Raw genomic sequence first — 23905 nt, forward strand, 5'->3', positions numbered from 1 at the left:
GACATCCATGACGCGAAAGCAGACGACGACGGTGTCGTCTGCAAAGCGAACGGCCAGCCGCCATATCGAAACGCCCTGGTGCTTCGAAACTTATTTCATTTTATACGCAGCTATAAATACAACTACAATATTCTTAATTATTATTTGTTCAAAAAAGCTTTTTGAGTGAAGACAATAAAATCTTTGTCAGTTGTCTGTAAAGTAGTAATTTGTCAATATTTGTACAACTGCCGCCACAATCTACACGGCGCTATCATCGCGTCCGATTCTCGTCCCCATTGACTCTACGGACATGTCACTCCCTTGACATAAGGTCCCTAGATGAAACAAGTCCCTAGATGCTAGGCGCGTCTGTCCAAGTGGTCTGCCCCCAACACACCTCTGGTTTGTTGTGAAGTCGAGTCAGCAGAGCAAGGTCCCTAGATGAAACAAGGTCCCTAGATGAAACATCTAGGGACCTTACCTTGACAGCTCTGCGCGCGCAGCTCCGCGGGCGCGACAGAAAGAGGTCAGGCGCCGCGGCGGAGTTTCACAACTGAAAGTATCTAGAGTTTCGTTCTTCATGCAGCGCGGGTACTGGAGTGCGATTAAAAGGGCTGAAGAGGAGCCTTTGTTATTCGAAGAGGCTGGAGACTACTAGATACCTAGAGAGAAATCTGTCGCTGCTATAGTGTACCTCCATGTAAATTATGGGAAGTACGGGCTTCGGATTAGATATGGTTAGCTATAGAACTGTCTACAAACATTTTTTTTTCACAGTTTCAGTTTCGTTCTTCGCAAAGAGTGAGTAGTGGAGTGGGGTGCAAATCACTGCAGCAGTGCCTTTGTTGTTCAAAGATGCTGATGACCACTATAGGTCTCTTGATTTACTGTAACGTTCGAGCTTTACGAGTCGTATTTGAGAGTTTACGCGAAGCGTCGTCTACTCACCGCTGTGCATAGATGTAGCGACTCATGCCAATGCAGAATATTGCATCGAGTTCATGTTTTTTCATGAGCGCATCGTGCCTAAATTGTTTTAAATCGACTGCAAAACGATGACGAAGCTAACTAGACGCATCGTCACGCTCTGCTGACTCGACTTCACAACAAACCAGAGGTGTGTTGGGGGCAGACTACTTGGACAGACGCGCCTAGCATCTAAGAAGACGAAACGTTAAGCGTTTCTTACTCAATATACTGTTATCTCTATAAATAAATAATGCGTACTTTCCAGAGAAAAGCAGGCATGTTTGTTTTCAGGTGTTGTAAAAATAATTCATTAAATGATTATGCCAAATTTCGAACGCCGTGGCAGCAAATTCAACCCTGGTGGTTGAATTTGCCCATGTTTCACGTTTGCCGCCTGGTTACGAAAACTTTTTGCAATAAAAGTTGCGTACAAATAAATGAAGAAAGTTTCGATTAAATATAAGGTCATATGAAATGCTTTTACACTCGCAAAAGCAGCGTCGCGAATCTTAAGAACGTAATCCATCCGAAGCTGATCCGAAGCCTGTACTTCCCATAATTCCCGTGGGGATACAAGCGCTCTTGAAGGAGCCCCCGTAGACTCTAGCGCCAGATTCCCCTCTAGGTGTTATTGTATGAGACTCTATGGCGGGTCAAGAACACGGATCGCGTTCGAGGATACAGAAGGCGCGCGGGTAACACCGACGAGACACGAGCCAAGGAAGCCGAGCGCAAGCGTCTTCAACGCGTCCCACCTCCGGTCTCTTTCCATTTCAAACAAACGTTTACTAGAGTAAACGCTACACCAAGTTTCGCTTCAAACCGTTCTTCCAGCACCCGCGTCGACGCTCGTTTCAACCGGGTCAACGCCGTGCGCACTGCTGTTGCTTCGCATCCCATCAGGGTTCCCTTCGGGGAGATGGCCCATAGTTTCTGCTATAGCCACCCCACGCTCCACTTTTCGGTAAGCTTGCAACCGCGTTTCAGCGCCTCGCCACTACTTCAGCCATTTATTGCACGCAATCTACAGGCGTAGGCGACTCACACAAGCTGAGGTGCCGTCCCAAAACCTACCGCAAAGGCCGACATGGAGCCGACGACGCGGCCTCCGAATCACCTCGGGGAAGCGTGCCTCGTGAGCGCACCTGAGTGGCGTATGACATCTGAGACTACAGCTTTATTTGGTTGGTGTACGTAGATGTATACGTACTTTACTGATCAAGACAAGCGCGTGCCTAGCGCAATGCTTACCATAAATTCATTAGCGAAACTTGCTTTGCTGTTTAGTGCACGTTTACTCATTGAAGGTTGTCACATAATCTTTGTGGCCCTGTGCGCCGTATGCACAATCAGTAATTGCTATTTGTTATGTTCCGATACTCGAGCGACGGCCCAGTGCGGTATTAATATGAACTACTTCATGATGTCGCTCTCATTAAACAAACATTACTGAGACAAACTGAAGTCATTTGCATCGTCTAGTGGGCGCATTAAGGCAAAACTTGGAACTTGCCCCTTTCCCGAGTCACACCAGCACCTACCCCTCAAGACTTCTCTTACTGCATTACAACACGGCTGCCCTGTCGATGCCCATAAGTTTAATCCAAGCACGATTATCTCGAATTGGGTAATATGATGCTGCTTTTCGTTTCTAGTAGATGCCATGAGCGGTCGTCTGACTGCCAGAGCAGCACTTTAAAGAGCTGCTCTGCAGTAATTATCTCATGTGTTGTTTGCGAATGCCAGAGTGGCAGAAATCAGCGATTCTCATGCATACCTCGTGTTCCCTGTTAACATCGTTGCACTAAAACAAAATATATCCTAAGGAAAAGGGAAGGCGTGCCCTTCTCTCTAGAATTTTTTTGAAAGCTAACGTCCTTTTCACGGCCAGACGAAGCGCACCGAGGCACAGAGCAGTACTTCGCCATTGCGCAGAACTCGATCGCGACGGGGACGTACACTAGAGTGTGGACTGACTTGTTGGGCGAGTTGGTCCGTTCTTTCGATAGCTTTTTGCGCTTGTCCGTCTCTCGTTCTTATTTCGCAAAAAAAAAAGCTATCGTAAGGTACGTAGTGCGGCGGGTTCAAAAGTGCACTTGTTTCCAGGACCAGAGCCGCGACGGTGATGCGATATCAATTTACGGCATCGGCTGCGCACATTCAACAATGTGGCCCGCGTTCTACACCACCGCGCCGTCGATGAGACCCCAGGACGTTTCGCTTGCTGTATCTGCATGCTTGTAGATGCTGGAGAGCTGGAGAAAGGCGCGCTCACTGAAATTTCGAAACACCCGAACTAATTAGTATCGCACAACGGAAACTGCAGTTGACGAGCGAGAACACACATAGTTTCACTTTCTGACCAGCAATGCGGTCGGCGGCATCGCCGAGCTCGTTGGCCACGTGGGAGGTTTCTTGGCCCTGTTGATTGGGCCGCAACTAAAACAAATTCATATTGCACTCGCAAACATTTGTTGAGAGTGTTAGTTGACCCTCGCGAGGCTGTTCGTTCTACAAAGCTCCCGCCACAAGCAGACAATGAGCAGCGGTTGCTGCAGCGCGGCTGAAAGCGGAGTCAATTCTGAGGCCGCGTTCACACTGAGCATTCCGGCCGCCGAAAGTGCTCCGAATCCGGTTCGGCGGCGGCGAGATCCGCCGAAAGGGCCCTCTCCACGCAGATCGCTCTCGGACCGATTTTTGCAGCGTCTGCCGCCGAATCGGTCACCGCGGACCGATAGGAGCGCTCGTCGAGGAATTTTGAAAAATGGAGGCCAAGCCCTACTCACTTGTTATGCTGCAGTGCACGTAACTGAATGTTGAAACCAACTGGAGTTTAACCTACTCTGTGCCTACTTCACCTCCATATTTCGTGAAAGAGGTGACCGAGCTTGCTGTTGGCGTGACCGAGCTTGTTGCGGTCTTGCAAAGCAAAACGAACCCACCAACGCCGCTGGCATCGGTGGTTTTTCTGCTCTTCGTGCATTACAAGACAGCCACTTGCCAGCAAAGTAAGCAGTACTGTCTTTTCTGGCTTCTTGCGCACGAAAATCGTCGAAGTATACATTACCGGATAGCGTAGTAGCGTTTGCGAGCCGCGACAACAACCGGGTGACAGCGCATCCATCCCGCGTTCGCCCCGTAGTAGATGGCAAATTCGGCGGCGCGGGGCGCGTCCAGTGAGAACGACGCTGCGTTTCGGCGGCAGGGGAATTTCGGTCGCTGTAGAAAGCGGATGTTTCAGTGTGAACTAGGCTTTACACTGTGAGTGGAGTCTACAAACTGACGTCACACGCGAGAGGGAGCCACTGCAAGATCTCGAGACCAACGCGTCCGCACGTGCGGTGTGCAAGCGCCACCAAGAGAACAGAAAACGTTTTTTTTTTAATGCGAAGCATCTTTAAGCGAACTTCGGCAACATCTATCTATCTATCTATCTATCTATCTATCTATCTATCTATCTATCTATCTATCTATCTATCTATCTATCTATCTATCTATCTATCTATAATCATGGCATGCATGTCATGTAAAACATGATTACATGCTACCCTTATGGCGCACTCGCGACCGTTTCACTAGCTTCAATATACCAAATTCGGTATTACGTGACGTGAAGGGATGACGAAGGAATATGACTGGTGCAAACATGATAATCATGACATGCGTATCGTGTAAGAACATGACTACATGCCGCGCTCATGATGCGCTCGCGGCCGTTTCGCTAGCTTAACATATCCCACATTTGGTATTACTTGACGTGAATGGACGACGAAAGTAGGTGACAGGTCCAAACATGACAATCTTGATACGCATGTCATGTAAAACATGACTACATGCTACGTTCATAGCACTCTCACGGCCGTTTCGCTAGCTTCATATATACTAAATTTGGTATTACATGTCATAAATGGACGACGAACACCAATGGCAGGCACAAACATGATCTCGTAAACGGATGCATCTCCGTCTCCTACCGGCGAGGGCTATCGAACGGGAATAGCTTCTGATGGACTACCACTGTCATTGGGCTTCAATTACAACTGTAGTACGCAATGCATTGCATTAATCACGGCCATAGTAGGAGCACTTACCATGCCCAACCGAAATGCCCGTAATTTACTGATACGCACACATAGCCAAGCAGCCTCTCGAGCCCTCGCGACAGGTGATATTCCAGACGCGCATTACAGCAAACTTACGAAACACTTAGATGACCACCCTTCGTTACGTGTTCGTATACCGTGGATACCTGGTCACTCAGGGATCAGAGGGAATGAAGTTGCACACGTCATGTCCTGCGTAAATCTCCCAGGCCCTCCTCTGTGTAGGCCGGATTCACTGATGCGCACCAAATTACTTGCTATGGCACTTGCAGCAACTCCTTGCTATGGCAAGGAGTTGCTGGCGGACTCTTCCCCAGACATCTTGAAGACACTGCTCCAACATTTGAAACTTCTAGGCCTGTCTGATGGATTGGGCTTTTTTTTAATGGACCCGAACTGGGGTTCGTTTATTTAAAAAAAAGTTCTCTCTCTCATGTACGGCATAAATGACATGCCTACCACTGCTGGGGCTGGTATTGCAAACATTAGTGGCGCCATCGTTATGCGACTATAAACAACATACTTGCATCTTTTCGCGATACCTGAGTGCGCATAACATTTCTACTTGTGTTTACTGTGTACTACATCCATGCGCCCCGTCACGTTGTGGTGATTTCAAAGGGACATATGAACTGTACATGGGATATGCCATTTCTTTTTTCTTATTTTGCTTTGCTCAACATGCCAGGACACTTCCAGCGCTTTGCGTCGAACTGAGAACGAAACTGGAAAGAGAATGTGCCAACTAGGGTTCCTCGATGCGCGCGCCCCCCTCGCGCATCTTGGAACCCTGGTCCTCGTCCATTATTTCTTTTTATCCTGTTAACGTTATGCTTATCAAAGGAAAAGATACCTGGTCGAACCAATTGAGAAGCTAGGTTTAAAAATAAACGTGGAACTAATTTTATCCTTCGGAGGGATTACATTAGGTTATAGCCACAGGGAGGTTTTCTCTGCTGTGTGCGAGTACATAAGGGCAACAAAGAGATTACCCTCTTAGCCTATTGTTATTATTTACGGCTACGAGACTACCTGAATGCCTGAATTAGCACACTTGATGATCCTGCCGCCCGGTTCTTGGCCGATCCCCCTTTGTGGGCGAGTGCCAGCAAAGCTGAAGGTTCATCATCATCATCATCGTCAACCCACCGCCACAGCCTTGCGAAAACACGAGACGTGAAGTACATGGCTCTTCCGCTCGCACGGTGCTTTGAAGAAGATTCAGGTAAGCCGCAATAATTCCGTTACTACGTGCGTGTGTGTCATTCTTTAAAGAGCACCATCGTCTGGGGACGTATTTGTAGACTAAATTCAGGCTGTACGTCAATTATTGGAAGACAAAAAGTGCCGAGTTGGTCCGTCGCTGCGTGAATACAAGCCGTCTTTGCGTTTGTTTCATAGAAGGAAGTGAAACTTATGTTTAATGTTTATTCCTGAGACAGTATATGGTCGTGTCTGTGCTGTGAAAATCCTTATGGATGATAGCTATTATGAAAGGACGCGCTTCGAAGTTTCGAACTTCCCTGTCTTGTAGTCTGCAAATGGCGCATCATTCAATAATTACTAGCGCTTTGCGTCTTCGTGGAAATTGGCTGCGTAATCGCATATGCCGTAGTTATTGTGTTAAATTGCTTCCGGCTGTGTGGTTGATTAAGCGTAAGGTTGTAGCTGTACGCTGCGTATTTGCATACCCGGTACTCGCTTGGTGTGGTTTTTTTTTTCCTGCGGTGTAGTGAAATAATTAGGCCTGGGTGGTGTTGTTTTCTGCTAAAAACGCAGCGGGCTACAATATGAGACCATCATTTGCGGCATACAATTCGCCCGCAAATGTTTGTTAACTCTATTACTGCATGTGAAAGCGTGGCAGGTGTAACTGATTGTTACAGTGTCGCGTTTCGTCCGTCCGCCTACATGAAGTTCATGTTAGTGCAAATCAGCCTTCATGACTTGGAATTTTGTGGCATACGACTGTCTATGTAGAATATGGCACCAAGCATATAAATGCCAGGCAAGCTCCACTTGGCCTGAATGATGTAGTGCCAGAAATTAATGATGCATGTATGAGAATAAGTATAACAAGGCGAAGCAGGCAGATTACACACAGCTTTTAGCTTTAAATAAGTGCCTTTGTCATTGCCTTGCTTGTCGTTAGTTGCGCTTGTGTTATTCAAGAATGCAGCACTACTAGCTACTCGCCTTTCCGTGTTGGTTCAATCACATAAATCTTGATATTTTTGATTCTGTGCCATTGCATACTCTTTTGTAAAAGTGAAGAATTTACACTGATTGTTCCTCAAGGAACTTTCACTTGCAAAAATAGATGCAGTATTTTTAACCTTGGATTTGCATTTTAAGAGCATTTATACAACTGTGTCATTGTGTGTTGGGCTTGCTGGCACAAGTTGGTCAGAAATTTGCAGCATAAATACAAAGCAATCGAGATTATGATATGGTCCCTATTCTGTATTCTTCATTCTTCTGTCTTGCTTAATGCTACAAGGATTTGCAAAAGTAACTTTGAATTACAGTAACTTTATGTTCATGTTTGGCTGGCAGCTGAAACACGGCAGTGGGATCTTAATTGAGCATAGTTTTAAACAGATTTAACACACGTGCACATTTTTTTAGAAATCTGTGCTTTGCAATGAAAGCCTTACCTACACATTCCTGAAAAGATTATACATTTAACGTTGCTATGGCACAGAATATTAACAGCCCAAAAGTGTGAATGCCAATCACGCTTTCTCTAGTAGTGTTAAGGGTAGGTTATTTTTTAAAGAAGGTCTTTAAATTGTCTTAATATACTAAACAAGAAACTTTTATGAAAATATCACCTCAAGAGAACACTGCATGATCAAGTAATGTAACCATTTGCGTTCTACTGAGTGCTTGTTCAGTGTGTTTCAACCTACGGTTAAGGGAGGCTATATTAATATCAAAATCCTTACCATATGTTAGGATATCTCAGCATGACATAGTGAATAACGTTTGAGGTTTGATGAGGTTTTCTACAAGTTTTCAAAAGCTGATAAAGTAAAAAAGTAACAAGTGCTCATTTATGCAGGTAGCTATATTTCACCTCATGATCTTTTCTTTTAACAGAGAAAGAACAAGAGTCTAGGTTTTGTACAAGCTTCAAGTGGTGATAAAGTAAAAAAGTAACAAGTGCTCATTTATGCAGGTAGCTATATTTTACCTCATGATCGTTTCTTTCAGCAGAGAAAAAACACGAATCAAGGACACCTGCTGAGGCTAGCAAGATGCCTGCAGCTCCAGGTGCTGTTGATGCTGGCCTTGGCAAGGTATTAGAGGGCGCAGCTGAATCTGACACTCCAGGAGTTGAGCTATGTGCAGTAAGCATTGATGTGCCTGACAGTGTTGAGACAGTTGTGGTGAACACTTCGAACGGCACTGCTCAGCCTGCTAATGTTGTAAGCACTGTGCTTGAAAGTGGTTCTGATGCTGGGACTACGCTTGCCAGTAGTGACAATGTCTTAGGCCTTCGAGATGCTGCTGCTGCAGCTGCACTCTCATCTGTGGTTAACAGTGAGCCTGCTGCCATGGAAACTGTTGTCTCTTCGGAGGCCTTGCCCGATGTCACGGTGCCTTCTACATCTGGTGTGTCATCGAGTTTGTCAAACCGCTGTGATGCGGGCATAGTTCACTTTAATGACCGGGACCTGGAGAGCCTGCGCAAAATTCAGGATGAGCTGAACACACACAAGTCTGGTGGGGTGTCACGCAGTCCTGGCAGCATTGTGATCCGAGCTGAGCTGGCCAGTCCACAGAAAGGGGTGTCAGCGCAGGCGCCTCAAGTTCTTGTGGGGCAGAAGCCATCGCCAGGATGCTCTACCAAAAAGACTAATATCCGGGTCATCTACCCCCCCGGTTTTACTGAGCGCAGGTGGGGACAGCTACACAGGAGTAGCTCAATCTTTGCATGCTTGTGACCTATGCTGCATGATGCTAGTACCCCTTTCAGCTTGGCTGACATTTAGCACGACATGTGAGCTGAGCCATGCCAGCCACTTAGCAGTTTTTTCTTCCAGCTGTGTCCAAGTCTCTTTGTGAAGTAATCAGTTTATTAAATTAACTGCTCTAGGAAGCTTCGCTGGGTTGATATTTTAGGGGGGGGGGAGTCTTAATAATGGGCATTGGAGCTGTCATATCATTTTGTGCAGCTTCATTTGCACAGTCCGTGGAATTTTGTGAAAATGTTTCCAAAAGAACGCTGCACAGCTCTTGAGATTGAAACATCGCTGCAAACCATTGGCTTTACATTCACTGTGGTGTTGCAACTACAGAGGGCACCATCAGTTGTCACAACAGGGTGAGTAACTCAGAGGAGTCAAGGTGGCTCTGGTATGAAACAGACTGCGTCAGGTCCAAAAGGGTGTGTCGCCACCCATGAGATAAGGGTCGTCACTCGCTAGCCCTTCGGAATAGCAAGGGTTCGTCTGGTAAACCCATGCCCTTGCGCGAATCCGCTGGTCTGACCATAGTGAAGCCTACACAAAGTCATCAGAGAACCATTGGGTTAGTGAGAGCTCGTCAGGCAAACAAGTGCCCATACGCCAACTCCGATGGTCCATGGCAAGCTAAGAAGAATGAGAAACAGGTTCTAAACACTGCCAAGGTTCGAGAGAGTCTCCTTCTATTTCACTCACACTGCTGAAAAGTGTGTCGCTAGAGGGCTCTAGAATGTTGGGGAAGTAGAATGGTGGAGGGTGGTGATTTCTAATGTGTCTCCCCTTGTCAGACCGTAGAGCAGGCTTTCCCTTTTTTTAACTGGTGGCACTGCTAGCTACATTCCATAAATGGGGAAATCAATGAATGATTAATCAATTAAATGTGTGTGGTTGATTGATTAATTGGTTTCTGTAAACTTCCACTCTTACTTGCAATACCGCTCATTGGCCTGTATGCATGAGTGTGAGGCGAATGATGCCAGGACACGTTAGTCTAGCTCACATCATTTTTTTACTACAGCACATATTTATACTCTTGTAGAATAAGCCCAAAGCCGTCTTCTGTCCTACCCCATAGAGAAGAAATAAACTCGCGTCGCCTACAGCATCCACTTCAAGCCCTCCTCAAGACTTCATGCGCTGGCAGGATTTGGCCCCACTCTGACATGCAGAAATGCATTTGCCCACATCTCTCTGCACAGAGCTTACTGCAGTCACTTCATATCGCTCCCGTTCCCCTTTCTTCTATCGTGCGCTGGTTAATCGTCGGAAAAGTACCCATCTGTGCTTACTTGCTATATTGCATTATTATTACATTTAATTGTGTATACTGCTTCCTGTGTGGGATAATGGCGAGCAATTCTAACAGCAGCACGGTGTTGATGTTGTTCGCAGAAAACTCAAAAACGATGACTGCGATGTGTGATAGGTAGGTAAGCAACTTTATTGATTCATGAAGGAATCATTTGAGAGGGGGTGTAGCAGGGGAAGTGGAAGCAGGATGATGATGGGCCCTTGGGCCCCTCTAGGTGGCCGGACACTGCTGTGCTTCGGCGACCCTTCTGGCCCAGCTCACTGTCCGGAGCTGTAACCCCAGTTGCGAGCTACACAGAGCAGCCTCCCATCGCTCCTGGTGTTCTGACCCTTGCCACGGGGGCTTGGGTTTGTTTGGACATTTCAGAAATATGTGCTGGAAGTCGGCTCTGGTGCTAGGACATAAGTTGCAATGAGGTGAGGTTTCGCCAAGTGTAAAAAGGGAGAGAAAAAAAGGAGTCGTCACTATGGCCGTTTAAAGTCTGCGCCACAAAGCCTGGTCACTTCTGGGAAGAGATTTATGTGTGATAAAGTTGGTAAGCCGCAGGTGAAACCAGCAATGGAAACTTTTAAGATATAAGCTGCTTCACACCAACTTTATTAAGATGCAAGAGTCATCCTCCATAGAAGAATGGTCATTAATAAAATTACAATGTTGAGGACACCACTCCCGAAGGCACCAATCCACATTTTCAGGTAATTTATGGCGCCTCGCTACTTAACCAAGAGCCTTTGTGTAAGTTATCTTGAAAATAAAGTTGCTCTTTAATTACACAAGCAATTCTATAAATTGAAAAGGATAGACTATTGGCAATTTATATTCTTTCAAAAAGCTTGAACCCTTTGGGTGGACCCTTCCTTTGTCCCGGTGTTTTCTGCGCTTTGGCTTCATTGAATGAAACCAGCAAGGCGTTTTGTGAACGCTCAACAGAGAGGTTTACTGTTTTCTGCCCATTTCAGATGTGTGATTGCGTCATTTGGTTGCTTATTTCGATTGTGGTCATTTTCGACTTCGCGCTGTTTCATTGCACAAATTCAGCTGTCCTTGCCTTTGATAAACTAGCGATCTTTTTTGCCTGTTGTGTCTATGGCAACTTCCTGGGTATTTTATTTAACTCTCAGGTCTGCCACAACGGATCAGTGGTTACAGCTCTCGGCCGCTGACCCGAAGGTCTTGAGTTTCGAACCGGGGTGCAGCGGTCGCATTTTAATGGAGGCAAAATGCTAGATGTACTCTGCGATGTCGGTGCACGTTAAAAAACACCAGATAGTTCAAATTTCCGCAACCCCTTACTTCAGCGTCCCTCATGTTATATCGTGGTTTTGAGACATAAAACACCCCATGTATTACTAAACTCTCAAGTTTTATCTTTTGTTTCTTTGTTTCACGGTATTATACAGTGGTTCAAGAAGTTGCACATGGTAATATGCGTTGTTTATTACTCGAGTGGTTCCTATTGCCATTATTTATAGTCCTCAGAAAATAAAATATTGCTGTTTTACCAATCATTGAACGAGAGATCATATATTAGAAGGCAAAGAGGGTGGCCTGAGCTAGCATGCCCCGGCATGCTACACTGCTGTGGGGAAATTGAGTGACGAAGTATGATTGGAGAAAACTGCGTGTGTGTGTGTGCATGTATATATATATATATATATATATATATAGTTGACGAAGTGATTGACTGTGGTTGCCGTGTCCAGAACAGTATGAGAGGTGGCACTTCAAGAAATCTTCCATTTGTTATGTCGACGTTTTGGTCAGAGCCTGACCTTCATCAAGACAAAATTGTTCACATTTATTCTCATTCTTACACACACAACAAATGAGAGGAGAAGAAAAAATCTCTATATATATACACACGATCAGTTTTCGACCATGAAAAAAATCGTTATTCGATATCGTGCCCAATGATATTTCAGTCATCATTTCTGGAGGAATTGTAACATTTTCATTTTTCTTTTGCTTAATGGTGCGAAGCACTGAAAATGCTTTAACTTAAGCCTGTCTGGTAATGGTGACGTGCTTTCAACATTTTGCACCCTAGAACCATTAAAAAAAATGCATGAGAGGTCTAAATGACTACCGTAAATGGCCAGCTAAGTGTCCTTTATGGTCACGATATCGAATACTCTCCAACGTGTAGACCTAGGATACATCATTTCATCACGCACATCAGTGGTAAGTGATGACGCATCGGCCTATGCCTGAAATATCTTAAAACAGCTTATCTGAAATGTGCTTTAATGATGTTGATAATTATCATTAAGACCATGTGTAATAATTATCAGAAGCTGAACACAACACCGCAATACTGTATTGCAGGCCACCGACTGCATTATATTTCTGCCATTTGGGATTAAGAAGCGGTTCAATATAACCTGCTTTTTGATGGTCCAAGGGCGAAAATACGCTGCCGTAAGGAAAGCACTACTGCCCCTTTTTGATGTTCAGTACAGTACTCTTACTAAAACAAGTGACCAGGAGTTGTGTGACATGCTTCAATCACTGCCGAAAAGCCCCCGCTGGAACCTCGCGCTGACGTGCTATGCAGTGAAGGTGAAGTAAAGGCAGGCTTCGTAAAACGTTGTGGTTGTTCAGTCGGAACATTTTTTTTTCTTCTTTAAAACAAAATCTAATCTTTCAAAACTTTCTGCTTATTTTACTGACAAACTATACTATGCAACAATATGAAATCCATATTTTTACTTTAATCGCTACATTGTGAAAATTAAGCCGCAATATGAGTCAGAATGCTGTTTTTTCTAACTTTGCCACAATATTTTGGCAGTGTTTTTGCTTCATTTGCTCCAGAAGCATTTTAATCATTCAATATAGGAGCATATAAAGCATAGATTGCAAATATATTACTGGCAAAAAAATTTGTGCTTTTTATAAAAAAATGCTAGACAAGCACCATAAAAATTTTTTCGCCAAAGTCAAAAAAATAATTAGAACTCACATGAATAAACTATCCCAGTCATGAAAAGTGGTCACTTTATTTAATTAAAAATTTGTTTCATAATAATTACTCAAACGAGTAATATAAATTATTTGGCGTGACACAGTTCAAACTTTGGTACCCAAAGTTTGAAACGCCCTCTAGGCAACAAAAAATTTTGTTGCAACATATAATGCACCAAATAACTACTTGTCACATTCACATATACCTGCACGATTTTTTTTAGACTGATTGGAGATGATTGAAAATTGACCGGGTAAACTTGATATAGAATGATTCATATATATATATATATATATATATATATATATACACACACACACACACACACACATATATATCGAAAACATTGCTGGTTGGTGGCTACGCCCCTCAAGGACCACGTTTGCAGCCCTGCGTCTGATCCCGAGCAACAACGACAGTGTCCGGCTCCTGCAGCCTCGCTTGTGCAGCCGCCCTCGCCGATGCGCATGTTTTGTCTAGGACTACACACACTCAACTTTTCCGCACGTGACAGCACCCATAAAAAGCACCGAGACATCATCGCTGCTTTCAGAGGGCTCGGTGGCTTGGTCACTATGACACCAGCTCACCGCACACCATTATTCTTTGCGCAGCTACTCATCGTGGCCTGCTGCCACCGTGGTGCAATCGTAAGAGTTTGCAGAACAGCGACTGCTACCAGAGCTTACCCCTTCAAAGGCGCCATGGCTGCTCCACTGTCGTCCTTCTGGGAGGCTTTTTCTGCGCGGCCTGTCAGGGATACCCCGAGTCTTCATCCACAGGATCCTCTGTCCGGCCTTCAACTTCCGTTCGACAACATTGCTGGTTGATGGCTACGCCCCTCAAGGACCACGTTTGCAGGCCTCAGCCCTGCGTCTGATCCCGAGCAACAACGACAGTGTCCGGCTCCTGCTGCCTCGCTAGTGCAGCCGCCCTCGCCGATGGGCATGCTCCGTCCAGGACCACACACCCTCAACTTTTCCGCACGTGACAGCACCCATAAAAAGCAACGATACATCATCGCTGCTTTCAGTGGGCTCGGTGGCACGGTCACTATGACACCAACTCACCGTACACCATTATTCTTTGCGCAGGTAACAAATCGTTTTTCCTTGTTTACTAACCCACAAGTTACCGTGGTCTCTTAGTGCTGCCGGGCCCACACGCAGCATTTGCTATTCTTTGCGATTGTGTGAATATCACTCAGAGTCTCTTGATACAGTGTGGCGATGTCGAGTTAAACCCAGGACCTGCCACTCGTGCCTCTGCTGGTGATGAACACTCTGATGTGTTGGCAGCTTTGCGTGAACTAAAAAGCGGCCAGTCAATACTACTCGACGCAATAAAAAGTATTTGAGAAAAACAGGCTGATAACGATAAAATGCTCGATGACACAAAAGAGAGACAAGAAAATTGAAGGGGAGTGCCAATCCCTGACGGCAATCAAAGCTGATATATAGAGTGTGCATGAGCTTGCAGAGGCAAACGCACATCACATTAAAAAAATAACTGTGCCCACAGATCACGCAGAAGACAGAGCAAGGCGAGATAACTTGGTGTTCTACGTAATAGACGATGAGTCAAACGAGAATCGGGCAAAATCCGAGGAAAAGATTATCAGGTTTTTAAGCAATCATCTCAAATTAACTATTTCCCCGAGAGACATAGAACGCGCACACAGGCTTGGAACTTATTCACCTAACAAAACTAGACTAATTTTGGCAAAGTTCTCTCATTTTAAAGATAAAGAAAAAGTACTCCTTTTTAGCCGAGATAACAAACACCCAATCATTAATGTTGCACAAGATTTCTGTCCAGCTACTCGTCTAGCCAGAAAAAACTGGTCGAATTCAAAAAAACACAAAATTTTTCCAGCAGCCTTCGTCACAACAAGCTTGTAGCAGGGAAGAACACTTAGTGTATGACCCAGCTGGGCAACAGGTCATTCACGCCCCGTAGCAGTTAGCCAGTGGTCGCCCTAATGGTGCTAAGGACTATTTTTCGTTTCTTTTTACTAACATCAGGAGCGTATTACCAAAGCGTGATATCTTAGCCAGCTTAATTGATTCTTCCAATTCAAACTTTATAGTACTAACTGAAACATGCCTCAATTCTTCAATCAATATCGTTGAAGTATTTCCTGCTCATCCTGATTTCAGTGTCTTTTGTACTGACCGTGACAGCCGGCGTGGAGGTGGTGTGCTCATTGCTACTCACAGAGACCTTAACTGCTTCCGCATCAATATACCTACCTCACTTGAAATGGTGTTTGTGTGCTGTAAAGCCGCTCATTCGCACGTAATCTTAGGAGAATGCTATCGCCCGCCAGATTCCGACAGCACGTTCACTCCCATGTTTCATGGTGCTCTAGAATCCCTGAAGACTAAATTTCCTAATGCCACAGTTCTCTTATTCGGCGACTTTAATTTTCCTAACAAGATTGGTCTGATCTCGTCTTCATCACATCGAAACAAAACAATGAAAGCAACTTTGTCGATACGTGTTTAACGTTTTCCCTAACTCAAATTGTTAATGCAACAACAAGGCAATCTGAAAATTCTGCCAATATACTTGATCTCGTATTAACCACCCATTCTCACAGAATCACCTCAAATTCATACCTCGATGGAATCAGCGATCATAAGGTCATTCATAGGTTTTTTTAATGTAGACTGAACCGGCCCACGAAAACAAGCAAAAAGCTCACCTTATACGATAAGGGCGACTATATCAGCTTCAATAAAGAATTAAAAATATTCTGGCAATAATTATTCAAAGATTTTAATGAAAGATCTGTTACAACAAATTGGTTAATGTTGTGAATCCAAAATGCATGAGCTGATTAGTACTTACATCCCAGCCATCAAAATTCGTGAATGTAGCACTTCCGGCTGATTTAATCTTGAACTTAAAAGTCTTAAAAACAAAAAGAAGCGACAATTTCGCTCGGCAAAAAGCACCAACAATGCCGTGGCGTGGCAAAAATATCAGGCCACAGCAAAACTGTACTCCTCTGCTGTAGATAAAGCGAAACGACTCTTTAATGAAACAACCTTGCCCAATTCACTACGCACTAACCCCAAACAGTTTCGGAAGGTGATTAACCCACAACACGAAAACAAATCCATATCCATATTGGATGATACTTGACAGCCTATCGCCTATAACAAAGTAGCTGAAGCACTAAACCTTACTTTTTCTTCTGTCTTTACCAGAGAACCAATTGATAAACCCCCCTTACGTATCTCCCCTCAACTACCCTCCCATGGCCGATGTCATATTTTCACCTCAAGGCATCCAGAAAATCATCGAATCGTTAAAACTTACTTCATCCTGCAACATCGATGGCATCAATGCGAAGGTGCTCAAGAACACCAAAGATCTCACCAGTGTTATTTTTTCTCATATGTTTCAGCAATCGCTCTCATTCGGCACTGTTCCTCATGACTGGAAAGTGGGTAATTAAAACACACGCTGACCATTACCGCTTGCAAGAGTCATTTGCTGGTTTTTGCGTTTGGTGCAGAACCTGGCAAATGAACATTAACTTTAAAAAATCGTACTTATGTCCTTTTGTAGTAAATTTCCTGCTTTTGATTACTCTTTCGATAACCGTGCAGTAAATAGGGTTCTTGATTATAAGTATTTAGGGGTCATTTCTACTCATAATATGACATGGTCTAAGCACATTGACTACATATGTAACAAAGCATTAAAAAAACTAGGCTATCTACGTCGCACTCTATCTAAATCTCCGAAGGAAACTAAGCTTCTCTTATTTAAATCACTCATTCGTCCAATAGTAGACTACGCATCTGTCGTTTGGAATCCGTACAAGCAGTGCAGTATTAGGTTAGAAGCAATTCAGAAGAAAGCTGTAAGATTCAGATGTCATCGCTATGACCGCGACTTTTCACCCTCTTCTACTCTTTCTTCACTGAACTTAACTTCACTCTCTTCACGTCGCTTAATAGAGTCATTAAAATTCTTGCATAGCATTGTGACGTCTTCGGTTAAACTTTCAAATGAGAAAGACTACATAAACTTTGTACCTCAGTCAACGACAAGAAGATATCACAACTTAAACTTAACGCCTTACTAAGCTCGAACTAACATGTTCAAGTTCAGTTTAGTCAACGACAAGAAGCTATCACAACTTAAACTTAACGCCTTACTATGCTCGAACTAACATGTTCAAGTTCAGTTTTTTCCCCCGTTCTATTGAAGACAGGAATTTGTTACCTGGTACTATTCGTTCACGCCCATCATCCAATTTTCAAGCCGACATCCATGACATGCGTCTGTAACATACCCTCATCTATTTGCCATTGGTGTTAGCTCTTGAGTTGCATTGTTTCTTTATTCTATTTTCATTCATGTTAATCACATGTTTGTGCACTTTTGACCTTGTATAACCACACATCTGTATTAGGTTACCTGTTTACATAATTTTCATTCCTGTCTGTTAAAATTCCGCGTATTTTGTACATCCACTCCTGTCATAGCGCACTTAGCGCTGCAGTATGTGTAAATAAATAAATAAATAAATAAATAAATAAATAAATAAATATCAATCAATCGCACACTGCTACTATTTGTGCCAGTGAAATAGCCATGTAAGCCAATAGATGTAATGTCATCTAATTAGAGTTGACTGCTAACTCCATCTGCTCTTTTGCTTTGCATAATGTGGCATGTCGGGAGAGTTTACCACAATTCCCAAGCTTGGTTTTGACGCAATGAACTGTGTTAGGCACCTAATTCTAATCACACGTGAAGTTCATCACTACCACATACTTACATGCATTCATTTGTATTTCTATGCAGGGCATATATATGGTATACCCAAGGATACTGGGAGGAAAAACCGGCATTGGTTCCCGTTAAAGTTAGCAAGCGGCTACAGAGGATTGCTCCTCGCCCCACAACATCAACATCTTCGATGATCACCAAACTGAATGCGGGGACCAGTCGGGTCAACAAACGCCCTAGAAAGACTGCCACTACATCTAGAGCCCGACTAAGGCCACTGAGACCCAAAAGTGTGCCTGTGCCAGACGAAGTGAGTGTACCACTTAAACCTCTGGCAAGCAACCAAAGCTATATGGCTAGGGTAGAATGAGCTTCATATATGAATAGGATGATTGCTAGAAAAAAAAAACAAGGCATCGTTCAGCTGTTGGAAATAAATATCATGACCAGAATAAGTCTTTACAGATGCAGCCTATGACACGAGTGCTAATATTTCGAGCTTGCGAAAAACAGGTCTTTCCACACAGGCTGTGCTGGAGAAATCTCGATTTCATGTGTGCCAATTCCTCAGGTGCTGTCACTTTACATTGGAGGCAGAAATGCCTGCTGGCCGCAGCTGTGGTGAAACAGTTCATGCAGCTGATGCCTGCTCATGGAAGTGCCAGCAGTCTGTGGAGGAATTATGTCGTAGTAATGTTTTTATCTTTGTGCACCAGCAAGAGTAATCTGGACTCTTTTATTTCCTCATTTGAGGGCTTTGAAACAAGTGTGCAAATTGTGTTAAAACTTTGCAAACTCTGCCTCTCGCTGCACATGATATAAAAATGTGGGTTGGCCACTATAGTCAATAAAGTTATGCTTGTTTCCACGTTCCGGGCTGGTTCGAGAAATACAGAAGAAAGAAGAGTGTCAAAGCCCGAAGGGTGAGGATGCTTTGAACTGAAGCCAGAGCAGTTCGAAGCTATGCTGAATAAAAGTATCCTTTACTTTGTGCTTACCTTAAGGAGCTGAGTCTGCTCACAATGTCTGAAGCTCCGTAATTTACAAAAGTATAGTAAAAAAAGGCTGGGTTTGGAGTCGCACATAAAGCGCTGTTCACATCTAATGACCTAGCACACTCGGAAGGTGAAGAAGAGGGGTACCGGCGAGATTCCTTATAATAAACCTAGCCGTACACCATGGGCATTACAGCATTAAACAAAGATGTTGGTGAAGATGTGTCAAAAAGTTTACATGCAGTAGGTGTGCCTCCTTTTTGTAGCACTAAATCAGGAGAAAATTGTACAGATTACGCGAGTAAACATAGTAACCTTATGTATTTACCTGGAATAGTATGGTATGCACTTTCTTTCAATGGTGGGACCTCAATAAAGAAATGTCTTGTTTTCAGACAGGTGAAGCCGTGTCGAAAGCTGTCACAATGGCTGCTAGTGTTCAGACGTCGAGCTCAAGTGGTACAGTCGCTTCAAGTGGCACCAGCAGCCTCACGACATCTGAGAGCAGCAGCTCGGCAGCTGTGCAAGTGCCAGGCAGCATGTCTAACTATGTGCGCCTGGTTAGTGTCCCTGCAGCAACCAGACAAGCCAGTACAGTCCTTGGTGGTAAGCACAGGTTTAAAATTACTTTACTAATTTAGTAGTGCTCACAGTCAGGAGAAACGTGAGTGGAATTGTGTACTGTAAAACAAATTTAAAACAATAATGAAAACTTCTATATCCAGCACTGATTCTAATTGAAACCTTTTATTGTTCAACTCTTTCCTCACATGCTATGCTAGTGCTAATTAACTTTCTGCCTCTCTCATGTTCAAATGGTGGCATACAGGTGGTTGTTTTGAAATTACAGTTTTTAGTAGCATATAGCTCTCCCTTCTGCCCCCAATTTGTTGAGCTGTTCATGATGATGTTGAAATGCTAAAGACAATGTTTATTCCATTTATTGTTAGATTTTATTTTCTCAAAATGGCTAGTAGTGCTTACACTTTTGGGCTAGGTGTAAGAAGAAGAATACATGTTCCTAGATTAAAACCTTCGTCTCTCACGTGATTGAAAATTCTGGCATGACGTGTGTCTCTTGCACAGCTCTTTGTTTAAATGGTGACTGTTGTAGATGATTTTCCAAGCATTCAGTCATTGGCAATTCAAATGGCTACACTAGAAACATACTTGGAAAAGTGCCCTCCAGGAATGCCGCTGCCACCAGCGGCCACCTGAAGGAAATAAAATATACATGTCTGTGGTACTGACAGTTAATTTGCTAAACTGTATTCATCAGCAATGAGGATTCTGAAGGTGACGTTATGCCTGCTCTTAGTCGTAAGGCTAAAAAAAAATCTTTGGACACCTCACAATAGAAACCTCACAATCAAAAACAACCTCGGAGTTATCAAGAATTTCCAAATGGTTTTGTGCCAACAAATTAACAATTAATACCAAGAAAACTAGATATACAATTTTTCATTCTCGTAACAAGACTGTAAATGTTAACTCCATCAATATAGCTATCGACAACCACTCTCTTCTCCATGCAACCTTTTACAAGTACCTTGGCATTTACTTCGATAACCACTTAAACTGGCAAAACCACATAACGGAAGTTTGCACTAGGTCGGCGTCCAAATGTTATGTTTTACTGCAGGCTCGTAACTACTTCGATAGAGACATTTTACGAACATTATACTTCGCATTCATCCACTCTCACATTACATACTACATTGAATCTTGGGGATGGACTTATAAGACTTACCTAGAACCTATTCGAATATTACAGAAACGATCTCGAAAAACAATAACATACCCTAAGCATGATCATCCGAGTAAACCACATTTTAACGACATGCAAATTTTACCTTTTGATGCAATGCATAAAACAAAGAGATCCTGCTACGTAAATAATATCATACGGCACAACAACCGTTTCGGTGCATCCTTGTTCTACACTACTTCTCGACCCACTAGAAATGCTGCATCTGGTAACTTCAATCTGCCCCCCACAAACAACGCGTATGGAGAGCGTCATTTGCCATTTATAGGAGCAAAAATATGGAACAGCTTGCCGCCTGAAATAAAGAAAGCCCAAAACTTTAACACTTCTATAAAAAAATTTTATCTAAGCTTGAATGATGCGAGCTAACTTTGTGATTTTTCGTTTCCTGACATGTCGCGTTGCTGTCACAGAAACATCCTACGAGCTGGATGGTTATTTGGTGTGTGTAATTTTCAAAATGCGTGCCGCTGTTCTGGATTGTGAATTTTGTTGTGGCCTAGCAGCGAATGTTGTTGGCCTAGCAACGAAAGGCATCTGCCGCAGCTAGGATTCAATCCCCCGAACTGCGGGTCAGCAGCCGAGTACCTTAGCCACTAGACCACCGCGGCGGGGCAATGTTCACTTTTGATTCTGTACAATGGAATTGGGCAAATATAGTAACAGCATCAGACAATTTGAGGTACCTGGACCTGCAGACAATCTTCAAAAAACTCGAGTCCCTGATGCCAATTAAAATCAAGGATTACTGAGCTCCTGCACGAATGTCATGGCCATCAACATGCCTGTGACGGCATCAAGGTCCTGGCCCCCATTGTTCTTGAACAGAGACACTGTGATTGGTGTAACTTATAATGCTGATATCACCATTCCTTTTATTGGCCTTTCGATACTGATCAAGCTAGTCACTGACCACACTAACATCTGCCTAGCCTCCATTTAGGCAACTCGCATTACATATAGGTAGTCGTATCGGCGCACTGCAAAACTTTTCTAAGTATAATGAAGAAATGATGACAACACCAGGGAACAACAAGCATCATTGCAGAGTAAGGTACCATGAGATTGGCGCTCGAGCTCCACCTTCTTCCTCGTCCTGTCGCTATCTCGAATCTTCCAATTGCCCGTTAGGTTCGCCCAATAAACCTCTTTACATTTAATGGAGGTACTGGGTAACCACATCGCCTACACTTTGGAACTCTGACCCGCACCCTGCCATCGACCATGCAAGTTGACGCTGCTCAACAAACGGTACCTCTAGCAGCCCCTACTTGCCCCGGCCCGGTTCACCAGTGAGACCCCCCGATCTTTGCGGGCACCGAAGACCAAAATGTCGAGGACTGGATGTTGTCATACGGGAAAGTCAGGGGACCCAACAGGTGGGATGACGCTGCTAAGTTGGGCACTGTCAATTTTTATCTCACCAACGTGGCCAAGCTGTGGTATATGAACCACGAGACCGAGTTCGCGAACTGGTCCGTCTTCAAGAAGGCGATTTGTGCTGTTTTTGGTTGCCCTGCTTTACGGAAGCTACGCGCCAAACAACGTCTGTGCACACGGGCACAGGAGCCAGGTGAAACTTTCACCTCATATATAGAAAATGTGATCGACCTCTGCCGGCGCGTCGATGCTTCCATGAGCAAGAGTGCAAAGATACAGCGCATTATGAAGGGCGTCGACAATCACGTTTTCCGGATGCTTCTCGCGAAGTCTCCTAGCACTGTGGCCGAAGTAGTGACTTTGTGTCAGTGCTATGATGAATTGCAAAGGCAACGAGCTCAGACGTGACGCTCATTCCAAACAATTCAAACAGTGACCGCACTGGACGTCATGAGTGACCAGACAAACCTTCTCGCACAAATGAAAGACTTCGTGCGAGAGAAAGTGGATCGGCAGCTTTCTCTACTGCCTTTTGCTCACCGCCAGGAGCTCTCGCAGCAACAGCCACTGCGACACCCACCACCATTGGCTCTCATGCTCCGACATGTAGTCCAGAAGCATATCTCCGAGGCTATGCCGGTGCCCTTGCAACAGCCCCCCGTCACCCCGCCTCTTACCTACGCTGAGGCACTAAAGCGGCAGCAGCTACACCAGCCCCCGCCGTTCCAGGGACTGCCGCATACCTCAGCCCCAACTCAGCCGTCCACTGCCTGGGTTCCTCCCATTGCTACCACAGCCTCAACTCACTTGTCCGCAGCATGGGCTGCGAGAATGTGCGATAACCGGCCCATCTGTTTTGCATGCGGCGGTCCTGGCCATGTCGCCCGATACTGCCGTCGTCGCGTGCCAGGATACACAGACGCCAGGACACAGAACAGCTTCATGGACCTTACTCCTCGTCTGAAAGCTCGTCTTCACGGGAATGTCCGGGTACTATGTCTGGTCACTCATCTTTACCCCATCGTCGTTCCCTGTCACCATGCATCGTTGGCCAGCTCCTGAACACGAGGGAAACTAACCCCCGCAGTTCAGGAGGCAAGAACTGTTCTGTCGAAATGCTCAAGTCCTCGGACATTGCCGTCGAATATTGTCGAAGTTTTTGTAGAAGGTATTCGAGCATATGCTCTAGTGGATACCAGTGCTGCCGTTTCCATGATAGACGCTAAACTTTGCCGCAAGCTCCGAAAAGTGACTACGCCTATTGATACGATGTCCTTGCAAACAGCGAATGGGGACCCGGTTCAGCCTGTAGCCGCCTGTACTGTCCGACTGATCATCGCAAAGGACCACTACACTGTTGAGTTTATTGTCCCTTCGTCATGCTCACATGACATTATACTCAGATGGGATTTTTTATTGCGTAACCACGCTGTTATTGATCGTGCACGATCGGAACTTGAACTCTTCCCATTTTACGACCAACCAACCAATCGCATTCAGCCCGCCGTACACAAACTCGTCGTTAAAGAAGGCACTGAAATTCCTCCGGCAGCAGCTGTGTTGCTCCCCGTGTTCTGTGACGGCATTAGGAACAAAGCTGCAATCTTTGAACCATCAAGCCTCTTCTTTAATCGAAGATCTCTTCTTCTGCCTTATTCAACCCTCTCCATTTCTGAAGAAAACAGTGCTCTTTGCTTCACCAATCCCC

The 23905-nt window shown here is 44.6% G+C and overlaps 1 protein-coding gene across 1 annotated transcript in view; it reads left to right on the plus strand.

Annotated features, from left to right (window-relative positions):
* The first annotated feature begins 7592 nt into the window (after window positions 1-7592).
* Window positions 7593-23905, plus strand: part of LOC119162040 (uncharacterized) — a 166967-nt gene continuing 150654 nt past the window's right edge. Inside the window, exons 1-4 of the mRNA XM_075876703.1 lie at window positions 7593-8958; window positions 18130-18364; window positions 19445-19689; window positions 20329-20345. Of these exons, the coding sequence (XP_075732818.1) occupies window positions 8315-8958; window positions 18130-18364; window positions 19445-19689; window positions 20329-20345 (1141 nt within the window). The 5' untranslated portion in view covers window positions 7593-8314. The remainder of the gene's footprint in view (window positions 8959-18129; window positions 18365-19444; window positions 19690-20328; window positions 20346-23905) is intronic.

The sequence above is a fragment of the Rhipicephalus microplus genome, chromosome X, assembly GCF_043290135.1.
Source record: "Rhipicephalus microplus isolate Deutch F79 chromosome X, USDA_Rmic, whole genome shotgun sequence".
NCBI classification, from domain to species: Eukaryota; Metazoa; Arthropoda; class Arachnida; order Ixodida; family Ixodidae; genus Rhipicephalus; species Rhipicephalus microplus.